At 44.0% G+C, this 21656-nt stretch overlaps 1 protein-coding gene across 1 annotated transcript; it reads left to right on the top strand.

The window, feature by feature from the left end:
* Positions 1-5038: 5038 nt before the first annotated feature.
* Positions 5039-20854, top strand: tbc1d22b (TBC1 domain family, member 22B; the record flags this gene model as incomplete). The annotated part of the gene is made up of 14 exons (XM_080015318.1): positions 5039-5129; positions 7654-7710; positions 8231-8423; positions 8645-8849; positions 12881-13048; positions 13475-13545; positions 14318-14446; positions 15659-15724; positions 15987-16101; positions 16368-16474; positions 16567-16642; positions 17672-17799; positions 19218-19313; positions 20726-20854. The coding sequence occupies exons 1-14, from the start codon at positions 5074-5076 to the stop codon at positions 20852-20854; spliced, it is 1596 nt and encodes a 531-aa protein (XP_079871444.1). The 5' UTR covers positions 5039-5073.
* Between the last annotated feature and the right edge of the window lie 802 nt (positions 20855-21656).

Below are 21656 nucleotides of genomic sequence, written 5' to 3'. Positions count from 1 at the left end.
AGCTCGCCGTAATTTCTCTCTGATTAGACTTTCGGATTGCAATTACTTAGACCAGGCATCGACACCGCCGCTTAATGAGACTGTTTGTGCCAGAACCGAGATCTACATGAGCCCTGCCATGAGCATGTATGGTTTAATGGGAATGTTTAGGTGCGAGGTGTGAGCTGAATATTTGTACGGATGCGAATGTGTCTCTGAGGGGTGGGGGTGGGGAGGGATTGAGGACTAGAAGAGTAGACAGTGTGTGTGTGTGTGTGTGTGTGTGTGTGTGTGTGTGTGTGTGTGTGTGTGTGTGTGTGTGTGTGTGTGTGTGTGTGTGTATCTGTGTGTGTGTGTGTGTGTGTGTGTGTGTGTGTGTGTGTGTGTGTGTGTGCGTGCACGTGTGTGCGTGCATGTGTGTGTGTGTGAGCGCGCTCACCGGTCTCCAGAAGGCCTGAGTTAAAAGCGGGTGCCGGGAGCGCCAGCTGTGCTACAAATCAGAGCCCATTTACTGGTGACAGAATCATTAAAGCCTGCTCATCTCATAAAGCACAATGCACATGGTCAAATGCCATTCACTCCATTCACACCCGTAACTCAGTCCTCCGGGCGTGCGCGCGCACGCACACACGCGCAACACACACAGAAGGCGACACGCACGACGCAAACTCAGATGCACGCACACACTGTCTCTCGCCGCGCCAAACTGCGCGGGTGAATCGGAAGGAAACGACAGGAAGCGATTTCCAGGTTTATGTTGGTTGATTTCCTCTACGTGTGCTTGTGCGTGTGTGTGTGTGTGTGTTTGTGTGTGTGTGTGTTTGTGTGTGTGTGTGTGTGTGTGTGTGTGTGTGTGTATGTGCGTGTGCATTACGTGTAGATGCATTATAAGTAGAGTGATAACCACAGTGTTAACAATGAACGCTGACTGAAAGCAGAGCGGTAAACACTGTCACACCTTGATGGAGGGGGAGGTTTTATGATAAGTGCACGCGGCACGTGCTCGTCTCTCACTTTTCATCTCTGTCGTAACCCCCTTTGTCTCTTCTTCTTCTACTTTCTACGCCCCCCCCCCCCCCCCCCCCCCCCCATATCACCGCCATCGCCTGCATCACATTCTATCAGCCCGGAATGAGAAATGAAATCAATAAATCAAGGTCCATATACAGCTCGAAGATAATTCTGCGAAACGCATCTTCACAAGCACACGGTCAAGAAATCTGAGGGTTTGTAGCGCCCACAGGTGGGAACGTGCACCCCCCTCTCCACATTTAACAAAGTGGGTTTGATGCATTTGGCCTTCATGAACCCTTGGCGGTCACCGGGGTACGAACTCCAGTCGCCCTTATCTGGTCCGAGGTGGGGTATTGGACAGCCAGAGGGTCGCAAGCGGACAGGGACAATTAACCCGCCGTACAGCACTGGTCTTACCTTTCTCGGAGAATTCACTCTCCTCCATGGCCTGGTCGTGGACTGGGTGTGTGACAACAGGAAGAAATGACTCTTTGACCTTGAGAGGCTGTAGCGGCTACGCATCACCATGTGCCTGTAGAACACACACGCACGTGAGCACACATACACACACACACACACACACACACACACACACGTACAGGACTACAAACACCATTATGGCAACACAGGCTGCTTTTCCAGGACACCACAGGACCTTTCTTAAGGCTAGTGGCGTTAGGTGAAATGAATAAATGAAACCTCTAAACCCACTAGCTTTATAATCAACCAACAATTAAGATGAACAGCAGTCTTACCTTTTCAAACGTTGAGTTTTGGTAGCCTCACTTTCTGGGGTGTTTTTTCACGTACTGTGCACTCTCCTCTCGGTTCCGTCTGGACTTTCAGTTAAACCCTGGACGTTCAACATCCACGACGCGATGACAGAACGACACAAAGTAAAGGAAAAGTTCCTCTTATGTGAAAGAATGCTGTTTGGGTGGTTTTGTTGCTGCTTAAGAATTCGGGAAGAGAAAAGTCACAATGCTATCCATTCAGGGGTGAGGCGGGGTGGGGGCAAAACAAGGGGGTCACACAAACCAAAATATGGCTTGGGGCTTATACTCCACTGAACATGACTTATGGCAAGTTCCTCTTTAAAAGAACCAAACTTTTTTTTTATCACTTAAAAAGCTGACTTTTAAATCAAATTGACATATCCACATCAGTTTTCTTTACCTTTGTTTCAATTTTCTTTCATTTCGATTCAACGTTAAATATCATGTTTGCCTTGAGTCTCCAAAGCACAACCCACAGTCACAACTTTTGTCTCAACTTTTGAGTCCAAATCACAGAACACAGTGGAGTTCATAACCAAAGGAGACATATTAAGTAACTTGGTTTTTTTTCTGAGAAATCCTATGAAACAATCATATTATTTATAATTATATAAACTATGACAACTCCAGATAAAAGTTCAGAGCAACTTTATAATTAGCCATAGTAACTGCTGAGCCTCAAGTGACTGGCATTCCTGAACACAAGTTTCTTTTTGTCCTTTTGTCTTGTGACTATTTCAGTATCTCCTCTCTCGGACTTCTCCTTTCACACGACTGCTTTTGTCAAGAAGTTGACGACGCAAAGAGTAACGGGGGGTGGAGGGGTGAAGAGGGGAGAGGAGTTCAGAGGGCGAAGTTCGAAAGACATTTGAAGAAGTTTGAAGATGTTTCTTTTCAGAAAAAAAAAAACAAGGTGTTTGGTGGATAAGTTGCAGAAATTAGATTAGTTGCACGGCTGAAAGTGAAGTTGAGAGAGGGTGAGAAGAGGAAGGGAATCTGAACGTCAGCTCACCTGTGGACTCTGTTGAAGTGCGTCGAACACTAGAGAAGTACAATACTGGTGGTGGTGGTGGTGAGGGGGGGGGATGGTTTCCCTAAACAAACACACCTGGAAGTGAAATACAGACTAGCGTGTAAAGCACAATTGACTCACGTCTCTGCAACCTCCAAACGCCAGCATTTGAATATGTAAAGACGGAGCATATTTGGTTGTCGCCTACAAGTGGCTGGGTGGCTGACAACAAATGTGGATGGAATAACGTCAAAAATAAGGTTAACAAATCAATTCATCCCGTCCTTAAAACGACGTGATTGCACATCTAATTAGTTCATTCGATTGATTTTAATTGTTATGGTACTTTCGTTTGGCCTAGATAATAAAAAAAAGTTTATAAACAAACAAAATATATATATATGTATATATATATATACACTAGGCCTGCCTAGTGCAAAAGTTAAGGCACCTTAGATGTTTCACAAAAACATTTGTCTTGGACGGTTATTTTATACCCTCTGCTTTTTGTGTGTCAGTGTGTCTGTAGCACGACAACGGCCCCACACACGCAACCCAGGTCATTAAGAACTATATTCGGCGAAAAGAAGAACAAGGAGTCCTGCGACGGATGGTGCGGCCCAGACACAAAGCCCTGACCTCAACATCATCCTGTCAGTCTGGGATTGCATGTTTTTAGAGTCGGTGCTGTTTTAAAGGCAAAGGGTGGTCGCACCAAATATTGCTTTGCTGAAGCTTATTCCTGTTTACCCCACGCTGTATGCCGTTAATTGAGCAAAAGAAAACTATTCATGGCATTATTTTTCGGAAGCATCCTCACGACAGCATTTTGTGACTGGTGCGTTTTGCAAACTTTTGCAAATGACTGTATACATACATATCACCATTTCAAACATTTACAGTAAATACAGTGTGGTTTGACTGGTTTCATTTTGGCTCACAGCAACAGACAATTCCTGCCCTCTTGTGGTGGTCCAGATCCTCACTGCACTTTAGGACGGAAAAAAAAGGAGAAGTGTAATAAATCAGGAACACGCCTTAAAAAGAGAAGTAACCATTTTTTGATTTAGATTGTTTTCCTGTTTGCCTGATAGAAGATTGATATTGTGCAGATGAAAATATATGTGAGAATACTGAAAACTGCTTTAAGGCAATGTTTCTCATGCAGGGTACTCCAAAAAAAATAAAAATAAAAATAAAAATGAAATAAGAAAAGAAAAGTGTTTAAAAAAGTGGTTATAAATAATGTTTAAAAAAAAAAAAAAACACATACGAAGCACATCAGTAGATTACTTATGTTAATTTTATTTTTGTTGTCTTCCAATGCCAGTGAAGGGGGTATGAGAAAAGATCTTAGAGTACACTACTAAAAAAAAGTTTGGAAAAAACACTGGTTTAAGGCAATATAAACGGAGTTATGATGATAATAATAATAATAATAATAATAATAATAATAATAATAATAATGCTTTAAGGTAATGTTTCTTTAAGGTAATGTTTTAATAATAATAATAATAATAAATATTATTATTAGTATTACACAATACCCATATTATTATTATTATTATTATTATTATTATTATTGATAATAATATCATTATTATTATTATTATTATTATAACACAATACTCATTTTATTACTATTATTATTAAACAATATAAAATAGTACTTTAATAATGTAGTAATTTATAGTTACTTTATAGTTTCAGCACATCAGTTTGGAACATGAAGCACAGTACATGGGTATACATACAAAAAAATATGAACATACAAAAAGAAATGATTAAACAGCCAACATTTCATGAAATATGCAGTGTAGCTATTCAATGAGATACAATTTGGAATAGGTAACTTTAATATTACATTTTACTTTGGGTCATGGATTTAGACTTCAATAACACTGGGGATGCAGCGTGTGGCTTCACACTGAAGCGTATAGATACAGCGCACGGGATTCATTCATCTGATGTGTTTTCGGCGGCTCCCTATTGGTACAAACCCCCCCCCGTGCACCTGACGGACCCCCCTCCGCCAATCACACCACTCCGTCGGTGAAGCTCCAAGATGGCGGCCTCCTGCGCGCCGTACCGAACATCATCGTCGTGATAGCAGCGGCAAACGTTGCGCGGCGCCCGAACCTCCGCGATCCAGAGCGCGGTCGGTGCTTCGAAGTTGGGCCAACGCGTTACCGCCGACATGGCGGCGGTGGCGGCGGCGGCGGCGGCGGCGTCGTGTTGTCGGTTCGGTCGGCGCGCGGTGTCAGCCTGAAAGGGGATCCGTGTTGCCCGAGCATGGCCACCGAGAACCGGACCCACTTCTGGAGGAGGAACGCCAAGGTTCCCGGGAGGTAAGGTTCCACATTCGCCCCGCGCCGCCGCCTCGGTCCGGTCGGCGGTTTTCGACCGTCGATACGCGCGATGCGAGGCGGGTGTCGTCCGCCGGGGCTCGGTTGTCATCGCATCGCGTTCGTTTCCTCGCGCCGTCCTCTGAACCGCGTGCGAGACCAGCTGGGTCTGAGTGATCGAAATCGCGATACGACTCTAGATATCGTCACTATCGTCTCTGGGCTTCGGTTATCGCAAGACCACGATATTACAGTAAAAGATTGTAATGTTCTGAACTTAATATACGACTGAAGCCGTTCCAGTCAGTGCCTGCGTTACTAATGATTATTTGTTGTGAGTACATCTTCAATGGCCATCCCCCAAAATATCGACAAGTTGTCAATGTAGCCCGGTCCTAAACCGAGGACACACATAAGTGAGTCGACTGCAGTTGGAGAGCAGTTATCATGGTGATATTATGGTCTGCCATATGCTTTCTTCCTGTGTTAAGGCCAAAGTAAATAAACGTTGTTTTTAAGGGAAAACTACAGTGCAACAATGAGAATCACTGTGAGATAATGCTACTTCCCAACTTTACATCACTGCTGCATGTTTGTTGTCGACGCTTTGTGAACATTGAGGCCCAGTGTAAGTTGATGTGGTTGTCACTGTTCTGACATGTGACTTCAGTGTCTGTTTAGTCACATGGTCGGTGTGAGAAAGTTAGACGTGAAAGCGAAAAGTATCTCAGAGAGAAACCCTGTGTGTGTGTGTGTGTGTGTGTGTGTGTGTGTGTGTGTGTGTGTGTGTGTGTGTGTGTGTGTGTGTGTGTGTGTGTGTGTGCGTGCGACTGAGACTGGCTGTCTAGTGTCTTCCTGCTTGTGTAACTGCCTGCCAGGGCTCCGCGGGGTGGTCTGTTACTGTCGGTGGGATTGAGGTGGTGCATGACAAGTCCGCTCGGGGTAACCCGAGAAGAGGGGAGATCTCTAAGGAGAGGGTGGTGCCTCTTTGTCTGACGGAGTCGTCTTCGCTAAACCGTGGCGGACGGGATGCTGGAAGCCGCGGGGCGTACGTTCGGCCATATGCTTAAACAGGAAAGGCAACTCTAGCTTGCTCAGACCGCCCCCGTCCTTGAGCTCCTGATAAAACAAGATTGTAACTGGTAAACAGAGGACGCTGGCTGCACCCGATAGTGAAAAGACCCAGTTCTGACTGAGGCAGGAGACTTTTTATTTTTTATTTTTTTCTCAGCCTGATCATGCAAATGTCATGTACTAGGTCTATATCTACAGGCTTCAGGCGTATTCAAGATGTGCTTCAGTCAAACAAAGCCCACATCATTATGGATATGTATTTTCCCTGTGTTGTCTGCATATGAAAAGCTATTACGGGGGTGTTCAAAAAAGAAAAGATGGTTAAATGAGGCTGAACTCTGCCACAATGGTCAAACGTCGGGCTCAATAAAAAGATTTGAAAAATTCTCACTATTATATTGGATCCGCAAAAACCCTAAAAGGAAATCCCCCGGCTACCCAATTTCTCCATGGTCTGCTCGACAACAAAAGCAGTCATTCAGGACATAAATGGCTCTCCTTAGCTTTCCATTCCCCTTGAAAAACCTTATCTCCTGTCAACAAACTGTAATAATGGATTGTGGCCTTCTAATACGCTGCATCCCCGCCTGACACTCCGTCCACCGCTGCACGTTTCAACCGTATTATCGCTGGCTTCGAAGCTCATTTTTTTCCATGTATTTATTTGTTTTTGTTGAGAAGGAATGAATTCATGGAGACTTGAAGCTTGTCACCGAGACGTGGTCACTAGAGAAGCGGGGATGATATAAAGCCTTCGACACAGGAAAGTGCCACAGAAGGGACCGGCGTGCACCGCAAAGCCCAAATGGTCAGACAGCGTGTTTCTGGTCCGTTTCCAGGTGACCGTGACTCTGCGGCGCCAGGCCGCAAGAAGCTTCGGACGGAAGCTGAGCATTAAGACACTGGCAACTGCTGAAAAGGATGCCCCTCCATGGGGTGGTGAGGCAGCGCGGTGCATGGTGCCGCGCCAGCTGCTCGGCAATTTGTTCAGCTGCTCAGAATTGTTTTGGTTTTTCCACCCCACCCCCCCCCCAAGACAATTGTCATAACATATCTGTCGTGGGAAGTGAAGGAAATGAAGAGTGTCTTTGTCGGATTTGCAAGCTGTACGTCCGAGTCCGCTCTGACACCCTGAGTGTCCACGTGACCTGCCCCGGATAGCGAGCCCCGGCCCCGGTGCTAAGCACGGGCAGGACTTTGATTCCCAGCCGCGTTGTGTGTTCTGTTCAGAGGGAACGATCTACAGTCTGGCAAAGAATGAAACAAAAGCACGAGGCATCCCTTACAACCCCAACCCCCTAAATATTCAGTAAAACTCAGTGGATTCAAAAATACTAAGTGATGAGTTGGCAAACTGCGGGCTACGACTGGAAAGGTGTGTTTTTTTTTTTTTTTTTTTGGTTTTGTTTTTTCGTAACAGAATTGATAGGATCTTGTGTCTCATCTTCTACAGTATACAGCCTGTTTATGGGGCGCAGCACCCGCCACTCGACCCCCGGCTGCGAGGCACGTAAGTGCTCGATGGGACTGGCCTGCATGACATCATATCCCCCACGTGGATGCTCTTTCATTTTTTCCCGTTTATTTTTTTCGTATTGTTCGCTTGGTTTGTTGCAGAACTTATTTTTTGCCTTTTCTTTGAGCCTATGAACATGTGTGGTTTGCTCTTTTATTTATTAGCTTTTTTATATATTTTTTTGTTTTCTTTGAGCCTATGAACATGTGTGGTTTGCTCTTTTATTTATTAGCTTTTTTATATATTTTTTTGTTTTTATTGTTTTGTTAGGTGTTGTTGGTGTACGTAGTGTGTGTGTGTGTGTGTGTGTGCGTGCGCGTGTGTGTAAAAGTCTCTTTTCTTATTGTCTCATGTGGGGATCCAGCTTAATGTTTGTTTGTTTGTTTGTTTGTTTATTTATTTTTAAGAGTCCTAATCCTGATCACACACCAATAAAGCCTTTCCCTGTTTTGGTTTCCCTGCCGATAAACCCCACATCTCTTTCTGAGCGATCAAATTCTTTTTTCCCCCGCAGGTTTCCTAAAGAAGCCCTGAAGTCTAACTTCAACAACCTTAAGTCCAAGAAGGCCTCCAGCTTCCACGAGTTCGCCCGCAGCACTAATGACGCCTGGGACATTGACGATGAGGAGGATGAAGACTTCCTCGCCGCCCCCGTTCAGCCTCTGTCGCCAGGCCTTTCCTCCTCCTCCTCCTCCTCACACCACCAGGTGAGCACCAGGCACCACGCTACTTAGATCGTGTAAACCCTCTGAGGGGAACCAGTCATGTTGTGAATTTGCGATCCTCCGCCTTTCATTGTTCGCGACATGAGCTCCGCTTGATAAACTGGAGAATATGCTCCGTCACGCGCCCGCTGTTGCAGCCCCCCCTAAAAAAAGGGGCAGATTGAACTGGCACCGTCCCCTTGTGGCATGTCTCTCTTTGACAGTCCTTCCGGCAGCTCCCGCCTCAGGCGGACGGGGCGGACGGGGCAGACGGGGCGGACGGGGCGGTGCCTCCCAAGGCGGGGGACCCTGGCCTGCGGGAGGTAGAGGAGCCCGAGGAGGCGGAGGAAGAAGACGAGTCGGGGCGTGGACGGTTCAACGGGAGAGTTGTCAAATCCAATAGCGACGCCCACCTCAGTGCTTCCTCTGGTACGTGTGCGATCTGGTACCCGGGTGGAGTCATGGGTAAGGGATGGGTGTCAGTGCTCAATACACCTTTTTGTAAGGTATCGATTGAAATAACCCAATACCAAGTAGTATCGGGTTTTCCAGTCAGACAATACCTGCATGCAATGCTTTTTGTACCCAGATCTAGGAAAAAATAAAAAATACTTTTTGTATTATCAACTATTATGGATATCAACTATTTGTATGGTTTTGCTCACAGCCAAGCACCGCAAGCATTCTTCGATTTAAAGTGACGTGTGATTGGCTCACTACCGCAGCAGCAGCTACTACAGTCCGTTAAAGGATGGGTTCACAAATTTTCAAGTCTTTCCTAAACAAGAGTCAGGTGTCCATATGAACAGTGAAAGAGGTTTTCATTCCTTCTGTACTGGCCATTTGTTTAAAATGACACCGCCCAAATACTCCATTGTGCAGTTATTTAATAGATATTTAAATCATTTGAACACTTCCAAAGTGTATTTCTGTAAAAAATCATTTGACTGGGGAGGAGTGGTGGCATTTTGCACAGCTGAATGCTTCCAGTCACATGATGGGCATAGTAAGGGGGAAAAAAAAAAGGTATTGAATCAAGTATTCCATTGGTACTTTAAAAGTACTGGTATCGTCATTTTATTTATTTAGTTATTTTTATCAGTACCTAGTCACGGGTACACTGATCTCATACTTGGTCAGGGGAGACGCCAGTGGGCACTTGGTGTCTCCCCTGGTGTTCCGTGAACAGCCTTTTTAATGTGTCACTAATCGCAACATTGCTCGTGCACGGAGCATGCTAATTACGGAGTTCTCCGGCGGAGAACCCCGTGTTTGCTTTTGACGAGTGCCATCGCAAGCATGCAAGAGTTTATAGACTCATTAACCGGAATCCCGATTATGGTTATAGTCGCATTACGGCTGCAAATTTCCCCTCTCCCTAACGTGACGGAAATCTTACTCATTTGCATGCGCAGTAAAAAAAAAAACCACAGTGAATGTGATATGTTGTTTTATTCATGCCTCTGTAATGTGCAAGGTTTTTCTCAAGGCCTCCGGAGCCCACCGCTGTACCGACTGAGATCACGGATGGAAAGAAATGAGTCAATGTACTCACTTCAAATAGCTTTAAGTCCGTTATTATAACAGCTGGGAACTACATCCAAGTGCCCCCGCAGAGTACAGTGGAGCAGTGCAAAGAGTTTGGGGCATGAGCGGAAGTATATAGGCCCGAACATAAAGGCGTGCCCAAAGAGTTTGGTTTAGATAGCGTCATACAATACACTGTGTGTATTTAAAAGTAATGAGCGCTCGACAGAGGAACAGAGGAACCGTGTCTGAGGTAGATAAGACTCGTGCACCTGGTCTTCCCTCGCAACAACAAGTTTCAACAACAAGTTACAAGGGAGCTTGATACAACCTTGGCGCATATTTCTACATGCAGACTGGAGGATTCAAATGCAGACATAGAAAGATGTTCCCATAATTCGGTATTTGAGCAAAATGAAATGAACAAAAATGTACTGTATATTGGTTATATACACTACTCACAAAAAGTTAGGGATATTCGGCTTTCGGGTGAAATTTCAGGATGAACCTAAAATGCACTATAACCTTTACAGGTGAACTTAATTTGACCTTCTCTAAACTTTTGAATGCACATGTCCAACTGTTCAATGTTTCAGTACTTTTTGCACAACTTGCTGTTCTCTCACAAGGCGCTGAATGGCAAAATTCACAACAGGTGTTTGATCCATGAATCGACCAATACATTTCCTGGTTCAATTACAATTGGTATTTAAACAGTCCTCTTCATCATGCTGTTCACATTTTGACATCATGAGACCAAGACGACACCTAACAATCACCAGTACCCCACCGTTGCGAGGCTTCAAACAGGATGTTCTCAGAGGGAAGTGGCCACTGAGCTTAGAGTGTCACAGAGTGTCATCAGCAGGTTGCAACAGAGATACAGAGAGACTGGAAGAGTCACAGAAAGTCATAGAAGTGGATGTACTTTGGCCACATCCCACACTGATGAGCACTTCATTGTGAACAGTGCCCTGCGGAACCGGATGATGAATGCCACTCAACTCCAGACACATTTAAGGGAGGTGAGAGGCACCCAAGGGTCACATCAGACCATTTGAAACCGTTTCCATCAGCGTGGTCTGCGTGCTAGACGACCTGCAAGGGTACCTGACCACACCACCAGGCACAGGCATCATCGTCTTGCATGTGCCAGGGAGCATTTACGCTGGACGAGGCACCAGTGGCCTCAGTGCTGTTCTCTGATGAAAGTCGATTCACGTTGAGCAGAAATGATGGCCGCCAACGATGTCGGAGACGTCAAGGAGAGCGCTATGAATCAGCCACTGTTGTCACCAGACGAGCCTTTGGTGGTGGTGGTGTTACAGTGTGGGCAGGTGTGTCTAGTCAATACAGAATTGCCCTACACTTTGTGAATGGTACAGTGACAAGCCCATACTACCTGAATAACATCATTAATCCAGTCATTGTGCCCCTGCCTGAACAACACATGCCTAAATTCATCTTCATGGACGACAATGCTCCAGCTCATCGAGGTCGCATCATTAGGGAACGGCTGCTGGAGGCAAGGGTACCTCAAATGGAGTGGCCTGCACTTTCTCCAGACCTGAATCCCATAGAAAACCTATGGGATCAGCTGAGTCGCCGTGTAGAGGCTCTTAACTCTGTGCCCCAGAACCTCAATGACCTGAGGGCCGCACTTCAAGAAGAGTGGGGGTCCATGCATCAGCAGACAATAAGTCGACTTGCGAACAGCATGAGACGTCAGCTGTAATTGATGCTCAAGGGCACATGACAAGTTATTGAGACGTTGACATTTTTTTTTGTGGTAAACCCACCACTGTTGTTGGCTTTTGTTTTAATAAATTGTTTGAGATGAGGAAATCACCATTGCATGCTTCTACTTAAATGCCCTACTTTCATGTTATATCACTGTCGTGTGAACTTTTTATATTTTCCATAAATTTCACCCGAAAGCCAAATATCCCTAACTTTTTGTGAGTAGTGTAATTGAGTGAATAGATGGTAATTTGAAGATATCTCTAGTACCAGGGATATTGTCAATATGTACAAGTTAAAAACAAGCTGCGGTGTCGGGACAAAGGCTCGTCTCTGTTCAACCAGCCCAGGATAAATAAATGTTGGAAAACTCTTCTTCTTTGGGCTGCTCCCGTTAGGGGTCGCCACAGTGGATCATCTGCCTCCAATACCTTCTGTTCTGTGCATCTTCCTCCCTTACACCAACCGCCTGCATGTCCTCCCTCACCACATCCATAAAGCTTCTCTTTGGCCTTCCTCTTTTCCTCTTGCCTGGCAGCTCCATCCTCAGCATCCTTCTCCCAATGTAACTCTCATCTCTCCTACACACGTGTCCAAACCATCTCAATCTGGCTTCTCTCACTTTTCCACCAAACTGTCCAACCTGAGTTGTCCCTCTAATGTACTCATTCTTAATCCTGTCCATCCTTGTCACTCCCAATGAAAATCTCAACATCCTCATCTCTGCCACCTCCAGTTCAGCCACCTGCCTTTTTGTCAGAGCCACCGCCTCTAAACTGTGCAACATAGCTGGTCTCACTACCGTCCTGTAGACCTTCCCCTTCACTCTTGCTGGAACCCTTCTGGCACAGACCACACCGGACACTCTTCTCCACCCACTCAACCCTGCCTGTACGCTCTTCTTCACCGGTCTCCCGCACTCTCCGCTGCTTTGGTTGGTCGACCCCAAGTACTTGAACTCATCCGCCTTCTCCCCCTCCACTCTTCGCATTCCCAGCTATTCGCCACTCTCCCTCCCATTCAGGCACATGTATTCTGTCTTACTCCTACTGACTCATCATATTACACCAAAACTGAGTCCGGAACAAGAGAACAAAACGTAGAAACAAGGCAACTCCACAACTACAATGCATGTTGCCCGTCCGTCCTTCTCACCTCATCTAATTTCTTATTTCCCCCCTTCTCACTTTCAGTCCGCTCCACACTGCAGAAGCAGAAGTCCTTGCCGGTCCGGCCCATCATCCCTCTGGTCGCCCGCATCTCGGACCAGAACGCGTCGGGAGCACCGCCCATGACCGTGCGGGAGAAGAACCGTCTGGACAAGTTCCGACAGCTTCTGTCCAGCCCCAACACCGACCTGGGTGAGAGCGAAGCACCACGGAACGAACCATATGCTGAGTAGCACACGGTCTGATTCATTCACGTTACAACCCACAGGGTTTATTTTCTAACTTTAAGATGACGATTTATGGTTGGAAAAATGTCATTCAAATTTATGGTGAAAAATGTTGGTGTCTTCACGTGAGAATCCACTGTTTGTGGCGACATATCAATATGAATAAATATGAATATATGAATTGGCAAACTAATGTGATCCCAACAAAGACATTGAGATTCCGGTCGCCGCTCCTATGACACAGGGCCAGTTTTAGGAAAATGTCGCGGGAATATTCTCAACGACAGCCTCGGCCACACCTGCAGTCGCAACATCGCATTTTTCCGTGTGTGCTCTGGTCGCTCCCTCGCCGTTCTCCTCTTTTGAAATGGTGTGAATGTTGTGTTTTCAGAGGAACTCCGGAAGCACAGCTGGTCGGGCATCCCGAGGGAAGTCCGGCCGATCACGTGGAGGCTTCTGTCGGTAAGTCCCTGGAATTCACCAATCTCCAAAAAAAGCGAATGGAAACTTAGCTGCAGGCAGCAACACAGTCCAGGGTCCAGTTTAGTCGTGTTGGGGGACGTGTCACAGTTTTCCGGGTTCTGTGAAACGCAGCACGAGTTATAATTTCCCAAGTTTACATTGAACACCTCGTAGTTATTATTTTTTCAGTCGTTGTTTCCTAACTTTTTTTCGAGGTGTTCTGAGATCTGTTTGGTCTTTAACACGAGTGTGACAAACCTCTCAGGAGGGATGTTCTGTCCTCTCCTTCTTTACTGACTGGCGATGCGACTTGGTCAGGAGGAAAACCTATCGTGAGCAAATAATCTTGTTTACAACTAACTTGTTTACAAATTGTTCTCCATTTCTAGCAGAAGTAAACTTCCACAAAATGGAATGCCTTAAATGCGTTTATGTTGTTGTTTTCTCGAACTGTTAAAATGAAAAAAAAAAAAAAAAATATATATATATATATATATATATATATATATATATATATATATATATAAAAACACACTTTTAGCCGCGACAATCGCGGGCACCCCATGGCTGGCTCGCGCATCGTCTGTACTGTCGGCCAGGGAGATGTGCACAAAATGCACCCCACTCGCTCCCTCGCCACATCCCGCCTCGGGATGACGGCTGCCTTTCTCGCCGGTAGGAAGAGCCGGGCCGTGGAATTTCAGAGTCGGGTGCCGCCCTACTTTCTACTGCTGCCTTGCCTCTTTCTGATTGTCCTTTTTTGTTCTGCCAGGGCTACCTGCCGGCCAACATGGAGCGCAGGGAACTGGTGCTGAAGAGGAAGAGGGATGAGTATTTTGGCTTCATTGAGCAGTATTACCACTCCAGAACGGATGAACACTACAAAGACACATACAGACAGGTACCAGGCTTAAAAGAAAATACCTTTTTCCAGCGTCCAATCACACCCATTTTGTTATTTTGTTTCTTAATTCACCTCAAAAAAAAAAGATGTGTATTTTGCTTCTCGGTCACGTTTTTTTGTTTTTAATGACAGTGATGCACAGGCCTCCAAAATTCCATGATATTTCCAATCCATTGATATTTACTCCGTTGTTTTTTTTCTAAACATCTGTTACATTTGGTGTTTCCCTCACATTCCAATACATTTCACCTCTTCAGAGCTCTGCATTTGTGCTCAAGTTTTGGCTGCGTGAGAATTGAATACTGTTGCCCACATACCTCAGTGGTGTTTTTGGTATGAAGTCATTACATCATTTGGTATGGTCATTAGAAAAACACACACAACACAAATTTGCAGTTCATGATCATAAGATGTCGTCAACACAGCATGAGGTCTAAAATACTAAATGGAGTTTAATTTGAGATGGAGTTGTAATGTATTTATTTATTTAATAACATATAGTTTAGGATATACCAGCCTGTGCATATAAGTAATTGATCCTCTACTTCTTTACTAGAGACCTTTTTAATGCATGAAATACACACTGGCGGATATAAATACGTACGTTGCAGTGTGCAGCCATGATCAGCATTTGAGTAGACAAGGAGAAAGTGATCTATTAAAGACCATGAATAAATCAGAGCCAATACATTTCTGGTGTGGCCGATTATTATGTTTATTACCTGAGCAATATTAAACCATCACTGTAAGCAAGCAGAAAGTATAGAACATACAGTTTTGTGTGAAGGTGAAAGACGATAATAACTATCAAAAACATGAAGAGTGTGTTTCACATGTATCTGCCCAGGTGAAAGACAGCCTGCCACCAAAAGGCTGCATGTAGAACGGAGCACATGCAGAGTCGTTAAGTCATTAAGCCTCTGCCTTTCCTGGCATCTGGCCTACTGATTGCCATATCTATACAATCAAATTAGCCTTCACCAACAATATCGAGGCCAAAGCAATCAACCTAAACCAACGACGGCACAAAGCTGCGTATATGTAACGCAAGGTCCAGCTGTTTGAGGTTTTGAATGTGTGGTCATTCGGGCTGAAATACGATAATTTTATGACCTCTCTACCACCATTGTTATCTTTTCCGTTTAAGCCTCTGACAACTCGCAGTGTTGTACAAACTCCTCTAATGCCGGCCTGGTGTCTTTCTCTCAGATCCACATTGACATTCCAAGGACCAACCCACTGATCCCACTGTTCCAGCAGCCCACGGTGCAGGAGGTGAGAGTCACTGGAGGGCAGGCGGAGTTCAAGTCACTCGTCAAAACCACTCTCACACACACATACACACACACACAACAGCGATGACACAGCCACGATCTCCGGCAACCTGGGAAACCGGATCTTCCTGCTTACCATGAAACTGATGACACTAGTTAACTCCTGTTGCATAAAGACAACAACGGTGCGAGCTGAAAACAGTGCTTCCACTCGTGCTGTAACGGCACCTTGGCGCAAACCTGCCGTTGTTTTATTCCCACAGGTGTTTGAGCGTATCCTGTTCATCTGGGCCATACGTCACCCGGCCAGCGGTTATGTCCAGGGGATTAACGACTTGGTCACGCCCTTCTTTGTCGTGTTCCTCTCCGATTTCGTCAGTAAGTCGCCTTCTGGGGAAACACTGGAGAGCTTTCAGTTATCTAGATGCAGCAAGACCCAAAATCACCCATTTCGGCCTTTTCAATCTGGATTGCATTGTATTGGTTTAATGTGTAGGTTTGTGTGAGATACGTGAAGGGGGAAAAAAAAAAAAGAATTGTACTGCGTTCTGAGTAGAATAATAGTTGAGTCAAACAAAAACATGAAAAGTCTTGGCAGTAATCCGAATAATTTAGTTTGTCTCGAACACTTTTGACCCTTCCAGAAGAGGACGTGGAGAACTTCGAGATGGCCGGCCTTCCCCTGGAAACTCGGAGGAACATCGAGGCGGACAGCTTCTGGTGCATGAGCAAGCTGCTGGATGGAATACAGGTTGGACAAACACAAGTTAACATAGGTGTAGCCATGGTTCAACCAATTTGTGAGCCTCATCACTTTCTTCCATCTGCGCCCCCCCCTTCAAGGACAACTACACGTTTGCTCAGCCCGGCATCCAAAACAAAGTGAAAGCCCTGGAGGAGCTGGTCAGCAGAATAGACGGTAAGCAGGGCTCCCAGTTTGGCTCTTGCTTATAATATCTCTGGCAATATAGCAAGAAGCACTGAGTTGTTGAAGTATATATTCAACTGCCTATACTTCTTATAAACGTATGTAAATTGCGTGCATGTGGACAGTGACACTTCCTGAGTAGTTCTAGATAAGTGCTGCGGATACGGCACAGTTGGCTCAAAGCTCAGGTTTTTGGGCCACGGTAACGGTATCTTTATATTTAAGAAAAATCTAAAATAATTATTTTTTGAAAGGTGTAAACAAATGTTTTTATTGTTGTCTGCCATAAATAACTAGTGTAACGCTCTATGTGTATGACGGGGGGGTGGGGTTTAAGTTCATTGGTGGGTTGTAAAATTTGGCAAAAAAAGAAGACAACAGCTCATCAGTGAGACTCTGTTCCCTTCATTCCTAAAAAAGAGCTGTTGAAAAGAACCGGATCGTTTGTAAACGACCCAACACTAGTGCAATTAGAAGTGAGAGGGAGAAAGCGTCTGAAGAGAAGTTTGGAATAAAAAGGGACTCGGCCACCTCGGGGGTAATTTTCTGACTGGACACCTCAACCCGGGGGTAGTCTGTGATATATGTTCGTTCTTTGTATTTAAAACAGGTCTTGATCAATAAGCAAATCCGACAGCAGCTCTAGGTCTCTGGTACAATGTAGACTCATATAAAACATATTTAAATTGATTGCAGTCTTTACAAAAAAAATTCTTTATAGATGAATCTGACGTGGCCAGTGGAGCTGCAACAGTGGATTAAATATGAAGCGTGTAACTTACGGCACTCCGTGGCCGTATGCTGCGCAAACGCGTCCGGTGGACCTTCTACCGAGATACCGTAATACCGATGTGCCGTATTGAACTGTAGGGGGCGGACTAAGCGATTTGATAACATACCGTGTACCGTTGCATCCCTAATAAGTGCCAGGAAAAACGTGTGTACGTGTGTGTGCTTGTGTGTGTGTGTGCGTACGTGTACGTGTGTGTGTACATGTCCATATGCATGTTCATTCCCCAGAGGACATCCACGGTCATTTCAAGCGGTATGAGGTGGAGTATCTGCAGTTTGCCTTCCGCTGGATGAACAATCTGCTGATGAGGGAGCTGCCGCTTCGCTGCACTATCCGGCTGTGGGACACCTACCAGGTACGAGTTGGTGTCGTCACTGTACCACAGCCAGGAGTAGGGGGGTGTCACGATCGTGGCATTTTAGTTAATGGTTAGTTGTCATTCAAAGCAATTGCGTTTAACAATTCAATGTTTTTGTTTTTTTTTGTTCATGTCATGTCACTTTCATGATGTAAGCCTATAATATAGGCTTACATTATGGTGTAATACAGGGTTCCTACCAGGTCCTTGAGTTTGGATTTCATCCTCAGAAATTGTGCAGAAAAAGTGCTGGAATACCTTGAAAATAGCCCCCTTTGTGCTGCGTCCTTGAATAAGACGCATCCTTTAAAGACGATCATTGAAACCTGTGATATTTCCCCTGGTTTAGTTATTCAAATATATATATATATAATAACATAAATTATTTTTTTTCTTTTACAGCATAGATTATGCCAGCGAAATTTAGCAGCCAATTTAATCCAGCATGGTTGGAAATAGACACTTAAAATAGTTGATTACAATGAGATTTATAATGGATATATTGATAGTATACTGTATATACTAATATAAATAATAGACAAGGAGACTAAGATTATAAAGATCCCATTGAAAATTGATTTATATTTGTTTTGCGTGAATTCCTTAAATAAAAGGTCCTTGAATTTAATTTTGGAATCCCAGAATGAACCCTGTTGATGATCCATATCCAAGAGAGATTCACTGAGTACTGGAACTTAACAATTCAGGCAGACAGTTAATTTGGATGAAAACATATGATCGTCAAAACTATAGGTTTTTGGTTTTTTTAACTGTCATGGTCAGCTAAAATGATCGTGTCCGGGCATTAAGCCATTTTTATTATGAACAATAAAAGAAAGTATCACCCTGTGTTTGTTTTTTTTTTTTTTTTTTTTTTTTTTTGCTTCTTCATAGTTTCTTTTCTTATGCAATCCTATTGATCCTGAAAGGGATGTAAATTGTTCAGGATCTATGGGCCGGTGAAGCCCTTTGAGCATGTAACTGCGCTAATGGTCAATATAACTTCATTTGACTTGAGCGTACTAAACTTCACCATCACAATGCTGCCTTCTGTGGCTAGAAGGTCTGACATGGGCATTTTAATTTGTATAAGTTCACGCTTCCCATCACTTAACATTGAGCACTGGGGTCGCAAGTGCCTTTGAATGGATATAAAGCTGTCCATTCTAACGCCATATGTCATCTTATGGTTCCCTTCATGAGTAAGGTGATAAATCGGTACATTTTACAACGTTGCACACAATAAATAGATCATATTTTATGCCCCTGCAGGTATGGTTTATTGCACTCATTTAGCTGAGCAGGTGTGCTTTGAAATAGGCTTGAAAAATAGGCTTTTTATTGTGATTTATCTTTTCTTTGCGCAGAATGCCATCGGTATAATTACAGGCTCTTGTGTTTCTCGGTGTTTGCAGGCAGAAGCAGAGGGCTTCTCACACTTCCACTTGTACGTCTGTGCTGCTTTTCTCATTGAGTGGCGCAAAGAGATCCTGTCCATGGTCGACTTTCAGGTAGTGTTGACAGTTTGGCCCTGAATAAATTATTTACTTAAGTTGACCACAGTGACTAAGTACCTCATTATTTATTTAAACTGTGGCTAGTGATACAATGATCAAAGAAATGTGTGTGAATTCCACTGCAGCAGCAATTGTGCCAATTATTAAGGCACAATTGCCGTTCTTACGCTTTTTTGTGCTCTTACTCACAAAATCTATCGCGACTATTAAATCGTGTCCCAAGGTACGATTATCTGACTTTTTTCGTGTTACACATAATGAAATTTAAATTAATTCATTTGAATGAGGAGATTTTTTTCGTGCTAGATTAAACTGAATTTAAACCAATTAATTTGAATAGGGAGATTTAATTTGACTTTAGAAGCTGGGGGGCATGGGGAAGGACGGGAGCGCAGATACATGTACGTATACTAAAACTAACCTGATGAAAGTATGCCACCATGGGGAGGTGTGGCATGGATGTATTAAAATTTAAAATGCATTTTCTCCATTGAATGGTCTATTAATTTCAAGGTTTGGCAAGAATAGGTATATAGGGTCATACCCTCAATATGAATTTAATCCATAGCTACAATTCAACTGGATATAAATATCAGCGTTTGCGAGCCTGTGTACCCATCAGCCTATAGGTAAACATTTCCATGGTAACAGCATGACCCACCAATCAGAGACTTCGCTGTTATGCTTAGGATTATGGGTAGCCTCGCAAATAAAACACGTTTTTCTTCAAACATGGTTGATATCATACAGACTTATTGCTTCTACAGAAGCAAAAATGGGTTATTATATACATTGTTTAATATTTACACAATTAATTATAAACGTTTCCAACCCCAACATTAACCCTAATTCTAGAAACAAATACATTTGGTTGGGGAATATACCAGCGTTGTCAGAATTTACATATGTAATTTGCAAAGCGCAATTATTTATAAACATTTCAAATCCTAAACTTAGCCAACTTGGGACAATCGTACTCTGGGACGCGATTCAACGGATTCATTTTCAAGACGCGCGAAAAAGCGTGAGATCAATTGCTTATAATTACATTTTTTTTCAAATGAATTGGAATTTCGGCAGAGTTAGCTTTAAGCTCATTTTAATCTGTCGTCCCTGGGCAGGGAGGGAAACCAAGACACAGTCACAATACATATGACACAATACAGTGCAAAATACTAAACATTATATTAAATAAAAAAATCAATAGTTCAGTGTGAAATATTGGTTTTCCAATTACTTCCAAGCATGTTGATGGGCAAATGTTGTCTTTCTGAAGTGTGGTACGGGGTCATTGAAGATCCCGTCGCCCTATTTTGACTGTTGGTGATCAAGCGTCCCTCCTGGATGTGTGCCCCAGTGATTGTATAAAATAATAATTCAGGAAATGTTTTGTTCATTCAACGCAGGGCCTTCTCATGCTACTCCAAAACCTTCCCACCATCCACTGGGGAAACGAAGAGGTGGGCCTCCTCCTCGCTGAGGCCTACAGACTCAAGTACATGTTTGCTGATGCACCAAACCACTACAAGAGATAAACCGAGTGCTTCAACATGAAGCCCCCTCTTTTAAATCACACGAAAGTGCACAGAGTGGACCTATTGGTTTTTTTTTTCTGGCGCTCGGGGCAGGTTTTATCTGCGGTGACTCTGAGAGACAACGTATTTGCACAGAATTGGATGGTGTACAGTAAAAATACTCAAGGTGTAGATTAAGGGCAACTTTTTTTCTCAAACTTCTGTCAGGGTAATCCATTTTGAACTTGCTGTGACCGGCAAGTATTCTCTCCCAGCCTCTTTAAGCAACTTAGCCTGAAGCCCGTTGAAATGAAATCCAATGACTCTAATCATCGTGGCTGAGGGTCGAAGGTGCACCAGTGGGACGCTGTGGACGTGGAACTCATTTTGCAGATGACATGCTTTTCACTTTGTCGATGGACTGTTACAGTGTCGCTGGCATCACATCCTGTTTCTTTCGTACTCTCTGATGTGACGCAACGTTGATTGTTCCACTGCCTGGATCGACCGTCGCAAGAACACAGTGAATGTTCGTCAGATCATCCATTTCATGGGAGACAGCGTGCAGATATTATATTTTTTCAGTTAGTTGACTACAACTTTGTTTTTTGTTTTTTTAACAAGAAATTAACAATATCCTTGATGTTGGAGAAATGCAATTCTCATGTATTTTTATTTTATTTTTTATTTTTTTCTGTTTTAAGACCGTTGCTGTTCAGTTAAGTCCGCTGTCGTAGGCCAGTGTGAATAATAATCCCCCGATGTCGCCAAACCTGCTGCTGGGAATTGTCTTATCGTGGTGCTCAATCTGGACAGATATAAT

This window comes from Zeus faber (assembly GCF_960531495.2).
Source record: "Zeus faber genome assembly, chromosome: 15".
Lineage (NCBI taxonomy): Eukaryota > Metazoa > Chordata > Actinopteri > Zeiformes > Zeidae > Zeus > Zeus faber.
This window is presented reverse-complemented; position numbering and strand designations above follow the sequence as displayed.